Source organism: Sus scrofa, chromosome 4 (assembly GCF_054392235.1).
Source record: "Sus scrofa isolate SSC_HxYL_T2T_F1_AM1 chromosome 4, Sscrofa_HxYL_maternal_Yorkshire_Landrace_v2.0, whole genome shotgun sequence".
In the NCBI taxonomy this organism is placed as follows: Eukaryota; Metazoa; Chordata; class Mammalia; order Artiodactyla; family Suidae; genus Sus; species Sus scrofa.
Genome location: NC_139386.1, coordinates 70,839,438 through 70,862,524, shown reverse-complemented (window position 1 = coordinate 70,862,524; position 23,087 = coordinate 70,839,438). Strand labels below are relative to the sequence as shown.

General features: G+C 37.7%; 1 protein-coding gene across 50 annotated transcripts in view; it reads left to right on the top strand.

Annotated features, from left to right (window-relative positions):
* C4H8orf34 (chromosome 4 C8orf34 homolog) overlaps positions 1–23,087 on the top strand; it is a 470,609-nt gene that overhangs the window by 110,191 nt on the left and 337,331 nt on the right. For all 50 annotated transcript variants that reach the window (XM_085022191.1, XM_085022168.1, XM_085022172.1 and 47 more), the window contains one exon: positions 9,512–9,684. In XM_085022191.1, the coding sequence (XP_084878317.1) occupies positions 9,512–9,684 (173 nt within the window). The remainder of the gene's footprint in view (positions 1–9,511; positions 9,685–23,087) is intronic.

The following is a 23,087-nucleotide window of genomic DNA, read 5'->3' as shown; positions in this document are numbered from 1 at the left end:
AACATCTTGTTTTATTAAGATGAGAAAACGTTCAAAGAACGTGGAGTATAACAAGACCCATATATATGCTGTTTTCAAGAGTCCCACTTTACTTCTAGGGACACGTACAAATTGAAAGTGAGAAGATGGAAGAAAATATTCCATGCAAATGGAAATCAAAAGAAACCTGAAGTAGCAATACTCATATCAGACAAAATAGATTCTAAAATGAAGAATATTTTAAGGGACAAGGAAGGTCACTACCTAATGATCAAAGAATCTATCCAAGAAGAAGATATAACAATTTTAAATCCCTACACACCCAACATAGGTTCACCACAGTATATAAGGCAACTGCTAACAACCTTAAAAGGAGAAATCAACAATAACACAATAATAGGCGGGGACTATAACACCCAACTTACAGTAATGGACTGATCATCCAGGCAGAAAATCAATAAGGAAACAGGCCCTGAATGAAGCATTAGACAGGTGGACTTAATAGATATTTATAGGGCATTCCATCCGAAAGCAGCAGAATACACATTCTTCTCAAGTGCACATGGAACATTCTCTAAGATTGATCATATCCTGGGCTACAAATCAAACCTCAGTAACTTTTTTTTTTTTTTTTTGATTTTCTAACACTGGAGAAACTGCGTTTTATTTCATAGTTCTAAGGCAGTCTTACCATTTGTCAATAAAGGCTGAACAAATGCCATGGATTTAGCAGTAGCATCCAAGAACCAGGCCTTTAACCCCAACAAAGTGTGTGTGTGTTGCACATTGCAAGAACTGCAAGGCTGGAACTGGTTTATTGGAACACCTTAGTGGCTGTAAGCTTCTGCTCTCTCATTCTTTACACCAACAGGCATGACAAAAAAAAGCGGCACATCAGAGTGTCTGCCTCTTTTAAACAAACTTGACTTTGCCAGGCTGGCAATTTTATAGCTGTCTCCCATTTCTGTTCCTGCCCTTCCCCCAGGATTTGGGATTTAGCTGAGACAATTCTACCTCAACAGGTGACATGTCCCATGTCCTGCAGGCTCCTGCATAACCCTTCCAGGGCTGGTATAAAAGGCAGAAATTACAGCTCTGGTTTTGTAAGATCTTGAGTGGCTCTAAAGCAAATAAGAATACTATCATCTACCTAGGAATTTAAAAAAAAATCCCAAAGAAAAAGTAAGCAAGACTGGAGCTGTGTTCATATTGAATTTGGGGGTCCAGCTATTCCCCCAACCCCATCTTCTTCCCAGCCCTTCAGGAATACTGCCCTACTTCATTAATTTTACATAGAAGAAACTGCCTTGTAAACAGAGGCTTCTGTAGTACACGTCTGGCCTTTAACATATCTGGAAACCAGAGTCAAATTTCTGTCTGGCTTTTTGTCTCATCCCTCTTGGCAAAAGAAGTTTTTGAAACCATAGACAATGCTGAGTAACGAGAGTATTAATGTGCTTAACCCCTGTGACTGAAATGCCATGATTAAGTCTGTCAATAAAAAGCAGCTGCCTGAACCAAGCAATTCTTTGTATGTTTTGGAAGGAGATCTGTTTATTAAGAGAATCATCATAAGCTAACCCTGTATGGGCACTAGATGGGCAGAGACTCATTTTTTGTAGGACATTTCCTCCTACCAACCAGTACCTGAAGGGCTTTTTTTTCCCCTCCCTCTCTTAACTTTTATACAGGGGTACAGTGCAATTAGAAATTACCTTTCTCAAGATATCTGATTTCCCATCATCTTGCTCCACAAATTGCAACAAAAAGTAAACTTGAATGTGCTCAGGAATTTCACAAAGTGCTCTTTGTCACTGTTACTTCTGATGTATGGTTTCGAGGTCTCCCCTCAGTTGGTAAAGTACACAAAACCTGACAGGGGAAACCCTGAAATACACATAAATACTTTCACAGCATCACACGGTAAGTTAGGTTTCCAGTCACCTGCTCTATGGCTCTGGGATCTGCTGCATCCAGACTGGTTCCTGGGCCTGCATCCACTTGATGGTTTAGAATACGGAAAATAAACCAGTCACTGTGGCTGAGGAGTCACCTCCCCTGGGAGACAATACTGGTCCAAATGCTGGGACTCACAGGCTGGTTGACGTGGCTTTCTGGTGTGCCAAGATCTCCTGGCAGCTCCTGTATATTTCAATCAAGCAGTCCAGCTGGGGCTTGGCACTCTGGAAGAGAGGTACTACTTGGGATATCCCCTGGGGGTCCACTGGATCCTTCAATAAAATGCAGAGGTAGTAAATCACTTACTGCTCTCAAAGCGTGAAGAGTCCGTAGGCCACCAGCCACGTGGTGCAGGTTACTGCAGTGAGCAAGCACAACGAGATCCGAGGGCAGCTGAGACAGAACTCCCGGCAGGACGGGGAGTAGTAGCAGCGCTGCAGGGCCAGGCGGCCCCTACACATGTCTGAGAAGCTCTGCTCATCCTCCATGGCCGGCTTGCCCCCACCAGGCCAGGCCGTGGCGTCTGGTGCACCCTCCCGTGTCCTCTGGCCGGCTCTGGATGAGCTTAAACCTTGGTAACTTTAAGAAAATTGAAATCATATCAAGCATCTTTTCTGACCACAACGCTATACAACTGGAAGTCAACAACAAGAAAAAAACTGCAAAAACCACAAACACGTGGAAACTCAACAGCATGCTACTCAACAACCAGTGGATCACTGAAGAAATCAAAGAGGAAATTTAAAAATACCTAGAAGCAAATGACAACAAAGATACGACACTCCAAAGCCTATGGGGTGCAGCAAAAGCCATTCTAAGAGGAAAGTTTATAGCAATAGAAGCCCACCTCAGGAAACAAAAAAAAGCTCAAATAAATAAGCTAGTGTTACATCTAAAGCAGCTAGAGAGAGAAGAACAGACAAGACTAAAGTTAGCAGACACGTAATTCGAGAAAAAAGAATGTATACATGTATGTGTAACTGGGTCACCATGCTGTGCAGTAGAAAAAATTATGTATATAAAGAAATAAAAATAAATCATAAAGATCAGAGCAGAAATCAATGAAATAGAAATGACGAAAACCATAGAAAAGATCAATGAAAGGAAAAGCTGGTTCTTTGAAAAGATCAACAAAATTGATAAACCCTTAGCCAGACTTATCAAGAAAAAGAGAGGACTCAAATCAATAAAATTAGAAACAAAAAAGGAGAAGTAACAGTGGACACCACAGAAATACAAAGGATCCTAAGAGACTACTATATGCAACCATACACCAATAAAATGGGAAACCTAGAAGAAATGGACAAATTCTTAGAAAAGTACAATCTTCCAAGGCTAAACTAAGATGAAATGGAGAAGATGAATGGACCAGTCACAAGTACTGAAATTGAAACTGTGATTTATAAAGTTCCAGCATACAAAAGGGAATTCTATCAAACATTGAGAAGAGCTAACACCTATCCTTGTGAAACTCTTCCAAAAAATCGCAGAGGAAGGGACACTCCCAAACTCATTCTATGGGGCCATTATCACCCTAATACTAAAACCAGACAAAGATACCACAAAAAAAGAAAACTACAGGCAAATTTCACTGATGACATAGATGCAAAAATCCTCAACAAAATGCTAACAAACAGTATCCAACAATACGTTAAAAGGATTGTACATCATGATCAAGTGGGATTTATCCCAGGGATGCAAGGGTTCTTCAATATCCGCAAATCAATCACTGTGATACACCACATTAACAAACTGAAGAATCAAAACCATATGATCCTCTCAATAAATGCAGAAAAAGCCTTTGACAAAATCCAACACCCATTTCTGATAAAAACCCTTCAGAAAGGGGGCACAGAAGGAACCTACCTCAACATAATAAAGGCCATATATGACAAACCCACAGCTTAACATCATTCTCAATAGTGAAAAGCTGAAAGAATTCCCACTGAGATCAGGAACAAGACAAGGATGTCTGCTCTTGCCACTATTATTTGACATAGTTTTGGAAGTCCTAGCCACAGCAATCAGAGAGGTAAAAGAGATAGAATCCAAATTGGAAATGAAGAAGTAAAACTATCACTATTTGCAGATGACATGATACTATACCTAGAGAATCCTAAAGACTACCAGAAAACTGGTAGAGCTCATCAATGAATTTGGCAAACTCGCAGGATACAAAATTAATACACAGAAATTGACTGCATCTCTATATATTAACAATGAAAGATCAGGAAGAGAAATTAGGTAAGCAGTCCTGTTTACCATCACATCCAAAAGAATAAAATACCTAGGAGTAAACCTACCTAAAGAGACAAAAGACCTGTACTCTGAAAACTATAAGACACTGATGAAAGAAATCAAAGATGACACAAATAGATGGAAAGACATACCATGCTCTTGGATTTGAAGAGTCAATATTATCAAAATGACTATACTCCCCAAGGCAATCTACAGATTCAGTGCAATCCCTATCAAATTACCAAGGACATTTTTCACAGAACTTGAACAAAATATGTTAAAGTTTGTTTGGAAGTACAAAAGACCCGGAAATAGCTAAAGACATCCTGAAAAAGAAAAATGGAGCTGGAGGAATCAGGCTCCCTGACTTCAGACTCTAGTACAAAGCAACAGTCATCAAAACCATATGGTACTGGCACAAAGATAGAAATATATATCAGTAGAATAGGATAGAAAGCCCAGAATTAAACCCACGTACCTACAAACAATGGAGGCAAGAATATACAATGGAGAAAAGACAGCCTGTTTAATAAATGGTGCTGGGAAAACTGGACAGCCATACGTAAAAGAATGAAATTAGAATACTCCCTAATACCATACCCAAAAGTAAACTCAAATGGATTAAAAATCTAAATATAAGACCAGATACTATAAAACTCTTAGAGGAAGACATAGGTCAAACACTCTCTGACATAAACAACAGCAGCATCTTCTCAGATCCACCTCTAAGAGTAATGACAGTAAAAACAAAAATAAATGGGACTTAATTAAACTTAAAAGTTTCTGCACAGCAAAGGAAACCCTAAACAAAACAGAGAGGCAACCCACAGAATGGGAAAAGATATTTGCAAGTGAATCAACTGACAGTGGATTAATTTCCAAAATTTATCAACACCTCCTACTGCTCAATACCAAAAAAAAAAAAAAAACAAACAACCCCATCCAAAAATGGGCAGAAGATCTAATTAGACATTTCTCCAAAGAAGACATACAGATGGCCAAAAAACACATGAAAAGATAGATGTTCAGCATCACTCATTATTAGAGAAATGCAAATCAAAACCATGATGAGGTACCACCTTACACCAGCCAGAATAGCCATTTCAAAAAGTCTACAAACAGTAAGTGCTGGAGAGGGTGTGGAGAAAAAGGAACCCTGTTATGCTGTTGGTGGGATTGTAAATTGGTGCAACCACTGTGGAAAACAGTATGGAGATTCCTTAGAAAACTAAACATAGAACTACCATTTGATCCAGCAATCCCACTCCTGGTCATCTATCCAGAGAAAACCATGACTCGCAAAGACACATGTACTCCGATGTTCATTGCAGCACTATTTGCAATAGCCAAAACATGGAAACAACTTAAATGTCCATCAACAGAGGAGTGGATCAAGAAGAAGTGGTACGTATACACAATGGAATATTATTCAGCCATTAAAAGCAACAAAATACCAGTATTTTTAGCAACATGGATGGACCTAGAAATTATGCTAAGTGAAGTCAGCCATACAATGAGACACCAACATCAAATGCTATCACTGACATATGGAATCTGAACATAGGATACAATGAACTTCTTTGCAGAATAGATACTGACTCACAGACTTTGAAAAACTTATGGTTTCCAAAGGAGACAGTTTGGGGGGTGTAGGGGATGTACTGGAGGTGTGGGATGGAAATCCTATAAAACTGGATTATGATGATCATTGTACAACTATAAATGTAATTAATTCATTGAGTAATAATAATACAAAATTAACGTGGGGTATAATCAAATGTGCTGATAACCAGCACTCAGGACTGTTGAACTCATTATGGGTTAGCTTTGGGAGCAGGCTACTTGGAGTGAGTGGGCTTCCTCCAAGGTAACTACTTCTTGGATAGGATAGCTTCCTGCTAGTAGGAGATACTAAGAAAATCTTTCATCTTCATATAATTTTTTTACTGCTAATGCTTTTCTTCTTATTACTTAAGCTCACGTGCCTAAGAACTTGAACATTTAGGGACCTCTAGCCTTAGGAGGGCAAAGGAATAGTATTCAGTCATTTCTAAGGAATCACTGGGATTCACATTGTTTACCACTGAAATTGTAAATGATTTGTTTATGTATATTTCTCAAAACTTGCTGTTTTCAATGTGCAGTTTTAAAATTTCTTTTGCCATGTATTTGTGTTTGTGGAACTGTTCTTGTCACTGAATTCCTTTCATAAAGATTTATGGGGAGATATTTATTTAGCTTAATCAAATATAAGTAATGTAACTAAGGAAATATCTGCTATTTTAATCTATTGCAAGTAAATGCACTATATTGAAGAATTTTTAGAGGTAGTATTTTCATCTAGGGGTAAATATAAAAAGAGCTTTGTGCATTCTGAAAAATAAAAATAGTACAGTCCCATTTTTTACATGTAAAATATTCACTTCCTAACTCTTCTGACCCTGTTTGTAGCTCTTTGTATTGCTTTGCTTGTCAGCTACTTCTCACTAAATTTCTGCTGCTAGCTGAAGTTAAACAGGCTGCATATCAAACCGTTTATCCCTCTCTCTGCTCCATTTTCCAATAGCAGTGGCATCTATCACTTAATTTCCCAGTAAGCAACCAAAAAGTTATGTCTGATTCTCTGTAGTTCTCAACTTTTTGATCACTCTCAATTCTAAATCCTATTTTATTTTTTTTCGTTTGTTTGTAAGTTGTTCGTAAGTACCTAACTCACCCATTTCTGTGTTACAGCGATCAGTTTCTTTGTCTCAGTTCTTATTAAGCCCAGTTCTGCCCCATCATATAGAGATTAATACTGAATTATCTAATCTTTTTAATATACTGACTATAAAATAAAACTTCAGAATGAAAACCTGTACCATCAATTCCCTGTTGTTAACTCTGTCCATATTGACAACCAAACATCTGTTCTTACCTAACTTGCCCATTTCTGCTCTTCTGTACTGTTTTTTCCTCCACATGTATCATGTATTTAGAAGTGGTTTGAATACAGTGCACATCCTTAAAAATTGTATCTAGCATATGTACAGAATTCTGTGGTTTAACTGTGCCTACTAATTCAGTTGATACAGTAGGTTTTGTAGTTCCCATCGTCACTGCTATGCAGTTGAAGAAAATAATATTCAGAGAAGTAATACTTCAAAGTCACATAGGCCAAAACTGATTCTGAAGCTGTAAATGTGTTTATAGATTTTTTTTTCTAAAATGTGTTTTTGCTTCAGTCTGCTCGTAATGCAAGTATAGGTTTAAAATTTAACAATATTGTTGTTAATTTTAATTATATATTAAATTGTAGCAGATGAATATGCTTTTCCATAATTTCAAAACATTACTTTGATTGCATGGTTTCACAGCTGAAAGCTTTGATTTCCTGGCTCTGGGAACATAAATACAGAAAGAATTTAGATTAGTTGGTACATTATGTAAATACTTAAAAAAATTTATCTGCTACATCTTCATGGAGGCTGAGGAATAAATATTAAGATATCCAACTACTTCCTGTCACATATTATCACTTGGGTTAATGCTCATCAAATATGTCTTAATCATATTTGAATTATTGCTTTTGGTGTATACTTGTATATAAATACTTCATTGTATATATTGTAATATTGTATTTTATGTTTGGGGGAACCGTAAGGAGTCAGAAGACCAGGTATAAGTTTCTAAGGAGTTGATCAAGACCCTTGTAATATACAAATTATAAGCCTGTATTTCTCAAATCAATACATTTTAAAAATACATTTTTTCTCATAAAACAAGTATATATTTATCATAGACTATTGAGAAGACAGGGAAATGCTAAAAAAAGAATTAAAACTACCTGCAGTCCCACTCTTCAGATACAACCATTAGATTTTGATCTTGCTGTTGTTTCTCCCAACAAATCAAGCAGTACCTGACACATAGTAGGTCATAATAAATATAAAAGAATGAATAAATGAAGGGGTTAGTCTATGAAGGATTAATGGATGATGGTATAAACTCCTACAGTTTTTGTTTGTTTTTGTTTTTCTAATGCCAGTGCCTGACTTCATCTTTGCTGGCTGAGGCATCCACTTCAAAGGTGTCGGTCTCGAAGAAACACATTGCAGAGAGCCAGGTCGCCTCCCCACACTGAGCTCCTTAGTTCTAGAGGTCTTAGTTGATTTTAATAACTGATGATGTATTTCTTTCAGTTGGCCACTTATTTTTGACTTCATGCTTTACATATCCACTCTTATGTTTTAAATTCACCAATAAAGAGTAAGACCAAGACAGCCTTAGCCCCCACCTTAGACCCAGTAGAAACAGGAACCCTGCTGTGGTGTGTGTGTGTGTGTGTGTGTGTGTGTGTGTGTGTGTGTGTGTGTGTGTGTGTGTGTGTGTGTGTGTGTGCGCGCGCGCGCACAGGCACATGCGCTCATGTTCTACCCTGCCTGCCCGGACCTCACTGTCTGGCCTCAGGTGTCCTGTGTAATTTCTGGGTTCTATAAATAGCAAACCTTTATTTTTTTTTCAAGTTTCCTGGTGGTTATTACTGAAGGGTGTCTTGCATTCATATGCATTCATATTGGGAAGCACATGGGCCAATCCAATAACAATATCATTGTCAGTAGGCTGAGACTTGCACCCATATGAATTTTTAAAACAAAAATTAGATCATACAATAAGGATGGCTTTTTAATCTGCAGTTTTCCCCATTTACTGAGACATCCCCAACAATTGCATGTATTTCAGTATTCATTTTAAATTATTAAATGATATAAATATTTACAAAACATTTCAAGGGCCACGTCATATCCCAAGTCTATGAAAAGAGATCACTTTAGCATTTTTCTGAGTTAGCAGAGCATACTTGTCATTGCCATTGCTCTGTTTTTATCCTCTACTAGATTTCTGGAGGACCAAGATGCTTTGAAGTTGGAAGCAATGTCTCCACCCTGTCTTCTCTTGACTTTATTCTCTGACCCCACCTGAGTTTCCTTTTGAGAAATTATTTAATTTTCTAGCAACATCAAGCTCTTTCTACTGTGTGGGCCTTACCACATATCCTTCCTCTATCATAAATGCTAGTCCTGCTCCTCCATCCTGAGACTACACATGCAGACTCCCTGATGTACATTAAAGATTTCATTCCTGAATCCTTTGTCAGAGTGACCCTCAGGAGTCAGCACAAATTATATAGAGTAAGCCATCTAGTAGAGAGAGAAAGAACTGAAATTTTAAATCAGTTCAGAAAGAAAATGAGAATATTTTGATTTGAATTTAAAATTCAGATAAGATTATTTCCCATTGTCCTATTGATAAGAAGACATAAGCTAAGGTACAGAAATTCTTTTCTTCTCTTCAGGAAACAGTGGCATTTAATTCTTCTCTTCTGAGACCCCGTGTGATTGGAGAATGGATTGGTCGAGAAGAGAATGATGCTGATCCACTAGCCTCTGAAATGCTACAGCCCCCAGTTCCAAGAAGTAAAAATGAACAATGGGAAAATGAAGATAATAGCTCTAGCCCTGCTGGAAGGTGAGATGAGTTGTCTTCTAAGATTCTGATTATTTCAGTCTTTCAAAGGTAAAGAGAAAATCAAGTCTGTAATTTTAATGAAATAACTCTTAAAATTTTATATAGAAAATTACATTTGCATAAGATAAAAATAATTCTCTGTTTTAAAATTAGAGTTTTAGGAGTTCCTGTTGTGGCTCAGCCAGGTTATGAACCTGACTAGTATTCATGAGGATGCAGGTTCGATCCCTGGCCTCACTCAGTGGGTAAGGATCCGGCATTGCTGTGAGCTGTGTTGTAGGTTGCAGACATAGCTCGGATCCCACATTGCTGTGGCTGTGGTGTAGACTGGCAGCTGCAGCTCCTATTTGATCCCATGGCTGCAGGCACAACACCAAAAAAGCAAAATAAGTAAGTAAAAAAATAAGAAAAATTAGAGTTTTATTATATTTTCTTTTAGATTTAGTTCTGATATTTTCTTTACATCTGAGAAGATTATCATCTCTTTGCTACTAAAACCAAATAGGAAAGTAATTTCAAGGATATAAATTGTCATTTGAGACTTACTGTAATACTGGACAAGACCTGCTATATTATTGGACTGTTAAGAATTGGAGAGGGAGGACTTCTGATTGCCAGAGAGATCTAGTTATTCAACCATAAGAAAACTAATAAATGTGATTACACACACAGGTGGAGTTAGATGGAATATATAGAGAGAAACCTTGGTTTAGAACCATTTTAGTTTAGTTGATATCTGTGATTGAATGTAATTATTTATATTCTGTGTATCCAATTTTTAAATTATTCTTGCAATTATTATGGTTTGTGAATTTGAAAATCCCTAATTCATTTTACTCAGCCCTAATGGTGCTGAAAATAGTGTCAGAAGATTTGCCTAAAGTTTCTATATACTGATAGAAGTGGAGTAATTTTGAAAAGTCTAGATCATATTTTTTAGAAAAGTGTATTCAGAATAGCTATTTCATGTAATACTAACTGCAGTGACTAATGTTGAAAACAAAAATGAAGAGTTATATGGGGAAGTTGGCATGAAAAAGCATTATGCAGGTATAGCTTACATGAGATTGAGAGAAATACTCATGAATTGAAATGTGATAGGAGCTTATGTGAGTGTTAGCAGCTGACCACCACAGCAGACTTTTTCCTGTGCACAGCATAGTACAGTAACTTTGTATTTCCTACATTAAATTTAGCAGCAGCCAATAACTATTCTTTCTCAAGGAGAAAATTGTATTTTCTACAATGTAATAGCTTTCAGAGGCTTTTTACTTTGACTTATCACTTGGCTGGAGAGGAGGAAATTCAGAATACTTGTTAATGTGCTTCAGGCATATAGAAAATTGATTCCATTTCCATGAGAAATAACTTTTAAATTATTTAAATAGTTGATGTGTACTGTATAAGGCGAAGAAAACCATTTTTAAAAATCCATTTACATTCTTTGTGAAATGCCAGATCAATTTCACTGTCAATGAGGGTAATTTTATTTTTGACACTAGGCTTATGAAACCCTAGAGACCTTTATCTTTATTCATTGCCAGATCTTTAGTTTTTAAATATAGAGTAATGTCAACTTTCATCTTGATTTCACTTAGTCATAATAATAAATAGGAGGTATTTATTTCAGATGTTAGTACTTCTCTTTTCTTTCCAATCTCAGTGAGCTCTTACTCCCTTGAATATCCAATAAAGGAGAATCTTTTCTGCAATTTTGGTCAAACCCTTTACAGAAAATTCAATCTGTGAAGTTCTCTCTCAAGTATTTATTTCAAAAACTTGTTTTCAGTTTTATTTTTCTCTGTCTTTAAATTATGAGTTGATATATTACCTATGAGATGCAGAAAGTAGTGAAATCCTGCCCAAATGCCCCATTAGAGCAAAAAGAATGCATATTTTCTGAACTAAATTTAAAGAATAACAATAAGATATCAGTTAGAAATTATATCCCATCTTCTAATACAAAACAAGGATTTCTGAATTTATACCAGGACCTCACATAGCATTAGATTAGGTTTGGATGAATAAAAACAGTTTGGGGAGCACGTTTTTAATGACTCAGAAGTCTCTAACTAGAGTATTAGCTTTTGTCCTTAAATAGTAATGATCTTGTCCTATAACTTAAGTCTCAAACATTATCAGACTAAATGATATTCTAGACTCCTGAAAGAAAAGACTTAATTTTTAAGGATGACTTCCATTTTTCTCTCCCCCATTTGGGCCTGGTGCATTGCCATTGTCAGTAGGCATCTTTTATGTGAGTGAAGGAGGCACATAGAAGGCTGTAAGTAGATATCTAATAAGTAAAACTTATTTATAAGAAGGGTTGTTTATTTATGTTAACTTTTTTTTTCAAGTTTCCGGGGTAGGGTCAAATTGGAGCTGCAGCTGCTGGCCTATACCACAGCCACAGCAATGCAGAATCTGAGCCTCATCTGCGACCTACACCACAGCTGTGGCAACACCAGATCGATAACCTACTGAGCAAGGCCAGGGATTGAACCCACATTCTCATGGATACTAGTTGGGTTCGTTTCTGCTGAACCACAACGGCAACTCCTCTCAACTTTTTATCCTTTTTCATTTTATGGATTTCTTTTTAATTGCTCAAGTCTTATTCAAATGGCTGTTTTACAACACTCCAGCTTTAGTACATCTCCAACCTTCCCTTTCATTCAGAACAGTACTTACATGATAGGCTGGGCTTTCACTGTTACATTAAAGAGGATTAAATAAATTGTATAATAAACCTTGAGAGTCTTAGACACTTACCATTTTTCTCCCAGAACTTTTTTTCTAAAAGCTCAAAATATACACCTTACCTGAACTTTTTTCCTTAGGTCCTACAAATACAGCATTGTGTGAAGAGGGTCACCAAGTTTAGTACATATATCTGTCACCTGTAGGTTAAGTGCTGGTTAAAATGAAAGCAATGATGAGGGCAATATGGAGAAGCTAATAGAATAAGATAAGAGCTGCTAAAATGAGGCTCATGACCCCTACATAGTCTCTAGAAAGGCTCAAGATCTGTGCATCTCTTGGAATTATGTGCAAAATGTTCCATGTGTGTGCAAATGGACATTTCCCACCAATCTTTCTTAGATTCTCCAAGGGTTTCTACATTAAGAATTTAAGAAAAATATTAAAGCATCTGAGCAAGAAAAGGAAGAAGAATTCATAAGACAGAGGTGAATTTGTTGGGGAATTATTGCAGGCCTTCTATGATTATCATATTCTACCAGTTGGCATCAATTGCTGTGGCTTATCTAGCCATTTAATGGGAAAGTGTATATATTCATTGCACATTTAGAGTTATTAAAATAATCACATTGATAATGTAAGTGTAAATAAAAACTGATTTAATAAATCTGTGTACTTCTATTTTGAGCTATCTTAAGTAGACTTTGCAATAGCTGAGTAATACATTTCCTAAAATTACTTGCTATATTATAATGTGAATTTTTAAATAGGCTTATTAAGCCTTGAAAGCCTAATGAAGCCCCTCCAAGCTGAACCACTTTATTAAAATAAGAATATCAATACATACAGATCTTGTGAATTGGTTTTATTTGTTAAGTGAACATTATTAGAAGGTGGTAAATATGCTATAAAATGAATAGAAAACCTTCCAACTTAGAAATATATATAAAATATTAAAATCTAAATTCACTTCCCTTTAGGAAGTATTCCTTTTCATTAAAGCTCATAGTTGCTCCTGATATATCTGTTAACAAACCCTGGAAATGTTCCTCTCCTTGTAGAGCTCCTCTGTCGATAGCAAGAGACAAACAGTGAATATATGAATTCATGCCATAAATTCAAGTAGATAAGTGATATGATGAAAATAAACCAGAACAAGAAGGAAGAAAATACTTGGAGGGCAGTTTTTTTTGTAAGAAGTCAAAAATGAAGAAATTGGAGTTCCCTGGTGGCCTAGAGGTTAGGATTTGGCTTTGTCACTGCTGTGGCTCAGATTCAGTCCCTGACCTGGGACCTTTGGTATGCCATTGGCATGACCAAAAAAAAAAAAAAAAAAAAAAAGAACCTTAATATTGTCTACTTTTGGTTATTGCAGACGTGTTAGAAAATATATAATACATGCAATAGAGATTAAATTTAACTTAATAATTTAGGAAGGAGTTCCCGTCGTGGCGCAGTGGTTAACGAATCCAACTAGGAACCATGAGGTAGCGGGTTCGGTCCCTGCCCTTGCTCAGTGGGTTAACGATCCGGCGTTGCCGTGAGCTGTGGTGTAGGCTGCAGACGCGGCTCGGATCCCGCGTTGCTGTGGCTCTGGCGTAGGCCGGTGGCTACAGCTCCGATGCGACCCCTAGCCTGGGAACCTCCATATGCCGCGGGAGCGGCCCAAGAAATAGCAACAACAACAACAACAAAAAAAAAAGACAAAAAGACAAAAAAAAAAAAAAATCTGTTAAAAAAATAATTTAGGAATATTCTCACATGCAAATTGAAAGCAAAAGAGTGTTGATAATCTAAAATGAACAAAGAATAGAAACCTTAAAAATATTTAGAACCTGGAGTTCCCGTCATGGCTCAGTGGTTAACGAACTCGACTAGCATCCATGAGGAAGCGAGTTTGATTCCCTGCCTGGCTCAGTGGGTTAAGGATCTGTCACTGCCGTGAGCTGGTGTAGGTTGCAGATGCAACTTGGATCCCTTGTTGCTGTGGCTGTGATGTAGGCCTGCAGCTATATCTCCCCTAGCATGGGAACTTCCATATGCCTCTGGTGCTACCCTAAAAAGAAAAAAAATTTCTGTACCTATAATCTATATCTTTATCTATATACACACACACACACACATTGGTGATGCTTCCCATAAAACTAGCCTCACCTTGTTTATCTACTTGTCATCTCTGATCTTGAATTACACCATACCTCAGCCACTCATTCTTTCTGTCATGTCCTAGGTCTTGTCATTATCGTTAATGGTAAACCAGTAATGTCAGTTTCAGGTACTTTGCTCTGACAGCCATCTCCCATTTTCCTAGTTCATTCCATCTGGTACCCAACTTAACTAGGACCTAAAATAAACTGGTGCCAACAAATTTTCCTTGCCTTTCATCTACCTTGTTCTTCATTTTTCTCCCTGTCTACCTTTTATCCTAGGTTTGTCATTATCATCTATCCTTTAGATATATCTTCAATTCTCTTACTTCCCTTTTTGTTTTACTCTCCTGGTAAAACTCTGCCCTTTTAAAATCCAACTCTTTGCCTCTTCTGTGGCTGAATCAGCACTGGCTGGAGAAGAAAGAACACGTGGCCTCACCGTCACTGTGAATTCAGACCACCATGCTCCAGGAGATCATTGGTACTGTCTGAAGGTACTACTGCTTTTGCTTACTCTGTTCACCTGTGCTCTCTCCTCAGTGACGACTTCATGCCTTTTCCTCTCCAAACTTCCAGCACTTCTCTATCTTCATTAGCAGGGACATAAAATTCAGAGTCTCTCTGGAAGACAGTTTAGGAGTTTAATAAAAAGCTAAATATACAGTATATTGGAAATATGATTCCTCCAGCTCTGTTCTTCCTCAAGATTGTTTTGGCTATTCAGGGTCCTTTGTGTTCCTATACATGTTTTTAAATCATTTGTTCTTGTTTTATGAAAAATGCCATTTTGATAGTGTTTGCACTGAATCTTTAGATTGCCTTAGGTAGTATGGTCATTTTAACAGTATTGATTCTTCCAATCCAAGAACTTGGTATATCTTTTTATCTCTTTGTGTTTTCTTCAGTTTCATTTATAACTGTCTTATAGTTTTCCAAGCACAGGTCTTTTACCTCCTTAGGTAGGCTTATTTTTAGGTATTTTTATTCTTTTTGATGCAATGGTATATGATAGTTTCAGTAATTTCTCTTTCTGATACTTCAATATAAGTATATATAAATGCCACAGATTTGGTATCCTGCAGCTTTACTGAATTCATTGATGGACTCTAGTAGTTTTCTGGTGGCATCTTTAGGGTTTTCTATGTATAGTATCATGTCATTTTCAAAGAGTGACAGTGTTACTTCTTCCCTTTCAATTTAGATTCCTTTTATTTCTTTTTCTTTTCTGGTTGCTGTGACTAGGACTTCCAAAATTTTGTTGAATAAAAGTGTCAAGAGTGGGCACTCTTGTCTTTTTTTGATCTTAGAGGGAATGTTTCAGCTTTTCACCATTTGGTATGATGTTATGGCCTTTATTATGTTAAGGTATTTTCCCTCTATGCTCATTTTCTAGAGAGTTTTTATAAGTGGATGTTGAATTACCAAAAGCTTTTTCTGCATCTATTGAAGTGATCATATGGTTTTTACTCTTCAATTTGTTAATGTAGTGTATCATGTTGATTTTCAGATATTGAAAAATGTTTGCATCCTTGGGATAAATCCCACTTGATCATGGTGTATGATCCTTCTGATGTATTGTTGAATTCAGTTTGCTAGCACTTCTTTGGGGATATTTATATCTGTATTCATCAGTGATGTTGGCTCATAATTTTCTTTTTTTGTAATATCTTTATCTGAGTTTGCTATCAGCATGATGCTGGCCTCATAGAATGAGTTCAGAAATGTTCCTTCCTCTGCAGTTTTTTGGGAGTAGTTTCAGGAGGATAGATGTTAACCCTTCTGTAAGTAAATGTTTGGTAGATTTCACCTGTGAAGCCACCTGGTCCTGGGCTTCCATTTGTTGGGAACTTTTAAATTACTGATTCAGTTTTATTACTGGTAATTAGTCTGTTCAATTTTCTATTTCTTCCTGGTTCAGTCTTAGGAAATTGTGCCTTTCTAAGAATTTGTTCATTTCTTCTGGGTTGTATTTTTTTTTTTTTGGCATATAGTTGTTCATAGTAGGTTCTTATAATATTTTATATTTCTGTGGTACTGGTTGTAGCTTCTCCTTTTTCATTTCTGATTTTATTGATTTGGGCTCTCTCCCTTTGTTTTCTTCATGAATCTAGCTCAGTAAAGATTTACCAGAGTTCCCATTGTGTCTTGGTACATTATGAACCTGACTAGTATCCATGAGGATCAGATTCGATCCCTGGCCTTGCTCAGTGGGTTAAGGAGCCGACATTGCAACCTATACCACAGCTAATGGCAGACATGGTTACAGATACCATGTTGCTATGGCTGTGATGTAGCCTGGCACCTGCAACTCCAACTTGGACCCCTAGCCTGGGAACTTCCATATGCCACAGGTGTGGCCCTAAAAATATTTTAAGAAATAAATAAAAATAAAGATTTATGAATTTTGTTTATCTTTTCAAAGAACCAACTTTTAGTTTCATTCATCTTTTCTATTGCTTTTTTAATCTGTTTCATTCATTTCTGCTCTAATCTTTATAATTTATTTCCTTCTACTAACTTCAGGTTTTGTTTGTTCTTTTTTCCCTAGTTCCTTTAGGTGTAAGATTAGGTTGTTTATTTGAGAGTTTTCTTGTTTCCTGAGGTAAGCCTGGATCACTATAAACTTCCCTGTTAGAACAGCTTTTGCTTCATCCCTTATGGCACTGGCACAAAAACTGACACATGGGTCAATGGAACAGGATAGAGAGCCCAGAAATAACCCCACATGCTTATGATCAATTAATCTACTGCAAGGGAAGCAAGGGTATACAGTGGAGAAAAGACAGTCTCTTCAGTAAGTGGTGCTGGGAAACTGTACATGTAAAAAGATGAAATTAGAATATTCTCTAGAACCATATATAAAAATAAACCCAAGGGAGTTCCATTGTGGATCAGCAGTAATGAACTAGGCTAGTATCCATGAGGATGCAGGTTTGATCCCTGGCCTCTCTCAGTGGTTTAAGGATCTGGCATTGCTGTGAGCTGTGGTGTAGGTCACAGATGCAGCTCGGATCTGGCATTGCTGTGGACGTGGCATAGGCTGGTAGCTACAACTCCAAAACAACCCCTAGCCTGAGAACCTCTATATGCTGTAGGTGCGGCTCTAAAAAGACCAAAAAAATTTAAAATAAATAAATAAACTCAAAAAGGCCTAAATGTTAAGATCAGATACTGTAAAACTCCTAGAGTAAAGCGTAGGCAGAATGCTCTTTGACATAAATTGTGGCAATATCATTTTGAATCTGTCTCTTAAAGGATATAAAAGAAAAAATAAATAAATGAGATCTAGTAAAACTTACAAGGTTATGCACAGCAAAGGAAACTGTCAACAAAACAAAAAGACAACTTACTGAATGGGATAAAATATTTACAAATGATATGACCAGTAAGGGACTATTATGCAACATATATAAACACCTCATAAAACTGAACATAAAAAAACTTAATTAAAAAATAGATGAACTTTTTTTTCCCATATTAAAAAATTTTGTTGAAGTGGAGTTGATTTACAAGTTGTGATCATTTCTGCTATACAGCAAAGTGATTCAGTTACACATATACACACATCCATTCTTTTTCAGATTCTTTTCCCATTTAGATTATCACAGAATATTGATTGTGTAGAGTTCCCTGTGCTGACAGCAGGTCCCCACTGGCCAGGCATTCAATATACAGTGTACATGTGCCAAGCTCAAATCCCCAGTCCACTCCTTCCCCCACCCCACCTGTCTCCTTTGGTAACCATAAGTTTGTTTAAAGTCTGTGAGTCTGTTCTGCAATAAATTCATTTGTATCTTTTTTTAGATTCCACATATAAGTGATATCATGTGATGTTTGTTTTTACTGTCAAACTTCACTTAATATCTCTAGGTCCCATCCATGTTGCTGCAAATGGCATTATTTTATTCCTTTTTATGGCTGAATAATATTCCATTGTGGGTGTGCTTGTGTACCACATCTTCTTTATACAGCATATATATGGGTCTTGTTTTTGTGTCCATTCAGCCAGTCTATGTCTTTTGGTTGGAGCATTTAGTCCATTTATATTTAAGGTAATTGTTGATATGTATGTTCTTACTGCCTTTTGTTAATTGTTTTGGATTTGTTTTTGTCGATTTTCTCTGGCCCTTTATCTCTTGGCCTTTTTTCTTCCCTTTTGTTCTCTTGTGGTTTGATGACTATCTTTAGTGTTGTGTTTGAATTGCATCTACTGTAGGTTTTTGGTTTGTGGTAACCATGAGGTTTTGATATAGGAGTCTATATATACACACAAGATTAAGTTGCTGGTCTCTTAATTGCAAATGCATTTCCAGGATCCTGCATTTGTACCTTCCTCTTCTCACAACTGCTGCTTTTGGTGGCATATTTATGGGTGGATGATTTCCTACCTTTACTAATGTTTGCCTTTACTGGTGAGCCTCCTCATTGTAATTTTCTTCTTTCTAGTTGTGGCCTTTTCTTTCTGCCTAGAGAAGTTCCTTTAATATTTGTTGTAAAGCTGGTTTGGTGGCACTGAATTCTCTTAGCCTTTGCTTGTCTGTAAAGATTTTGACTTCTCCTTCAAATCTGAAAGAAAGCCTTGCTGGGTAGAGTAATCTTGGCTGCATGTTTTTTCCTTTCATCACTTTAAGTATATCATGCCACTACCTTCTGGCCTGCAGAGTTTCTACTGAAAAATCAGCTGATAACCTTATTGGGGTTCCCTTGTATGTTATTTGTTGCTTTTCCCTAGCTGCTTTCAATATTTGCTCTTTGACTTTAATGTTGGACAGTTTGATTAATATGTGTCTTGGTGTGTTTCTCCTTGGGTTTATTCTATATGGTATTTGTTGTACTTCCTTTGAGTGAGTGATTCCTTTCCCATGTTAGGGAAGTTTTCAGTTATTATTTCTTCAAATATTTTCTCTGGCCCTTTCTCTCTCTCTTCTCCTTCTCACAACCCTATATTGTAAATGTTGGGGCATTTAAAGTTGTCCCAGAGTTCTTTTAGACCATCCTCAATTCTTCTCATTCTTTTTTCTTTATTCTGTTCCACATCAGTGATTTCCACCAGTCTGTCTGCCACCTCACTTTTTTGTTCTTCTGCCTCCTGTATTGTGCTATTGTTTTCTTCTAGAGAATTTTTTATTTCAGCTATTGTGTTGATCATCTGTGCTTGTTGAATATTTAAATCTTCTATTCCTTTCTTAAACGTTTCTTCTAATTCATTGAGCTTTGCCTCTATTTTTTTCCCAAAATCTTGGATCATCCTTACTAGAATTACTCTAAAGTATTTTTCAGACAGGTATCCTATCACCACTTCTTTTAGCTGTTCTTCTGGGGTTTTGTCTTGTTCCTTCATCTGACTCATGTTTCTCTGACTTTTCATTTTGTAGAACTTTTTGTGTGGTCTCCTTTCTTCAGGTTAGAGGGTTATAGCCTCTTTCTTCAGGTGTCTGCCTCTTTGTGGGTGAAGTTGATTGATACAGGGGCTTCCTGATGTCAGGGACTGGTGCCTGCCCACTGGTAGGTGGAGCTTATTCTTATCCCTCTGGTGGGTGGGGCTTGTCTCTGGGTGTGACTGGGGGCAGCCTATTTGCTGATGTGTGGAGCTGTGTTCCCACCCTGTTTGTTGTCTGTCCTGGGGCTTCTCAGCCCTGATGGGTGTGGCCAAATTTTTCCAAAATGGCAGCCTCAGAGGAGCTCACACAGATGATTATTCCTGGGACCCCTGCCTCCAGTGTCCTTCCACAGTGAGCCACGGCCACCCCTGCTCTCTCAGGAACCCTCCAAGACCTCCCAGTGGGCTTGATCCAGATTCTTTGTCCTGCTTTGTCCTGTGATCCAGTGCACATGAAACCCTGTGTGCCCTCCTGGAGTTAAGTCTCTGTCTCCCTGAGTCCTGTGGAGCTCCTGTGGTTAAGCCTCACTGGCCTTCAATGTCAAATGCTCCAGGGGATCCTCCTCCCAATGCAGACCCTCAGGCGTGGGAACCTGATATGGAGCTCCAAATTTTCCCACTCCTGTGGAAGAGCCTCTGCAATGTAGTTATTTTCCAGTCTGTGGGTCACCCACCAGGCAGTTATGGGATTGCTTATATCATGAAAGCACCCCTCCTACCATCTTGATGAGACTTCTTCTTTGTCTTTGGATATAGGATATCTTTTTTGGTAGCTTCAAGTCTATTTTGTTGATGGTTGTTCAACAGTTAGTTGTAATTTTGGTGTTTTTGTGAGAGGAGGTGATCTTGAGTCCTTCTACTCTGGAATCTTGTCTCTTTGTCATCCCCTGCTGTTCTCTAGGTTTGGTGGTTCCGTGTTTTTTATAGATTGAGGGTGCTAAAGTCCTGGCCTCGATCGATCCATCATAGCCGCTCTTGTGGCAGGCAGGACCCTTCATCTCAGCTTCTGGGCTGACAGCATTGCAAGTAGAGGAAACGGCTTCACTTTCAGGCTTCACGTGGACAGAGCGTCGGTTCTGAGTCTGACAGCCCTGCCGGGGTATTGTCGATTATGTTCAATTTCCCATGTTCCAAAAATAGATGAACTTAATAGACATTTTTTCCAAAGAGAAAATATGGATGGCCAACAGGTAGATGAAAAGATGTTTCATTGATGATTAGCAAAACATTGCTAATCATCAGAGGATGCAAATCAGAGCCACAATGAGATATCATATACTTATCAGAATGGCTGTCATCAAAAAGAACACAATTAACATGTTTTCGAGGATATGGGGAAAAGGAAACCCTTGTACACTATTGGTGGGTTGCCAAGACCAGCTCAGCAGGATGGGGCTGAAGAACAGGTGCTGTGAAACTTAAGGAAAAAAGTTAACATAAAACAAGACGCAGAGACATTTAAGTAAAGATGGGAACCGGGGACTCAAGGTCTCAGGGACCAAGAGCCCCACCTTAAGAAACCACACTGCTTTTATTGTGTTCTTTAGGATTACGTCAAGTAAGAAGGGGGTTGTAGGTGCAAGATATAGTTTTTTTAAGTTGTTTTAAAAGTCACATAGCCGGTTGCATAAGCTTTTATTCTGACCTTTAGGCATTTAACAATCATTAGCATTTGAGGAAGCTTGGCATCAGCTATCTATGCATTGCATCTAGAGAATCACCACTATGCTTCTGCAGACCGTGTGCCTATCTGCAGCAACCCAGAGTGCCTAGGTTTGCACCTCGGTTCTCCTTGCTAATGCATATCCAGCTAATGACCCCTCATAAACCCCTTGGGGCCATGAGGCTCCTCTTTTATTCTTTTTTTTTTTTTCATTTTTTTCTTACTCAAATGAATTTATCACATCTGTAGCTGTGTAATGATCATAACAATCTGATTTCACAGGATTTCCATCCCACAGCCCAAGCACATCCCCCCACCCCCCAAACTGTCTCCTCCAGAGACCATAAGTTTTTCAATGTCTGTGAGTCAGCATCTGTTCTGCAAAGAAGTTCCGTCTGTCCTTTTATCAGATTCCACATGTCAGTGAAAGCATTTGATGTTGGTGTCTCATTGTATGGCTGACTTCACTTAGCATGATAGTTTCTAGGTCCATCCATGTTGCTAAAAATGCTGGTATTTTGTTCGTTTTGATGGCTGAGAAATATTCCATTGTGTATATGTACCACATCTTCTGGATCCACTCCTCTGTCGATGGACATTTAGGTTGTTTCCATGTCTTGGCTATTGTAAATAGTGCTGCAATGAACATTGGAGTACATGTGTCCTTACTCCTCTTTTATTCTTAAGAGGATGTATCATGCTGTGCAAACGGTGTGCCAGTCTGCACAGGTCCGGAGTGCCTAGACCAATGCATTAAGTCCTCATTCCCAGCTGACCCTATGAATAACTTATGCCTTTGGTCTTTGTTCTTAAGCTAAAGTCATTTACCATCATTGCGACTGTTTTTCAAGCAGGAAGATGGAATAAAGTAAAGCAGGACAAGATGGAGTTTTCAGCAAAGAGGCTAAGAAAATATTGTAGAAACATGTCTCGCAATAGTGGGAATGTAAATTGATGCAGTCATTGTGGAAAAAAGTGTATGGAGGTTTCTCAGAAAACTGAAGGTAGAACCACTGTATGACCCAGTTCCATTCCTGGGTATATATCTGAAAAAATGAAAATATACACATACCCCAGTGTTCATTGCAACATTATTTGCAATTCCAAGATGTGGAAGCAACCTAAATTTCTATCAACAGATGAATGGATAAAGAAGATGTGACATGTTATCATGTGTGTGTGTGTCTGTGTGCAAACACATACACAATGGAACTACTCAGCCATAAAAAGAACAAGATTTTGCCATTTGCAGCAACATGGATGGATTTGGAGAGCACTGTGTCAAGTGAAATGTCAGAGAAAGACAGATACTATATAATATCATGTATATGTGGAATCTGAAAAATATAACCAACTAGTGAATATAGCAAAAAAGAAGCACACTCACAGATATAGAGAACAAACTAATGGTTACCACTGTGTGTGGGGGGAAATATAGGGATTGGGGTGAGATACGAACTATTGAATTTAAGATAAGCTCAAGGATGGATTGTGCAGGATGGGGGAAATA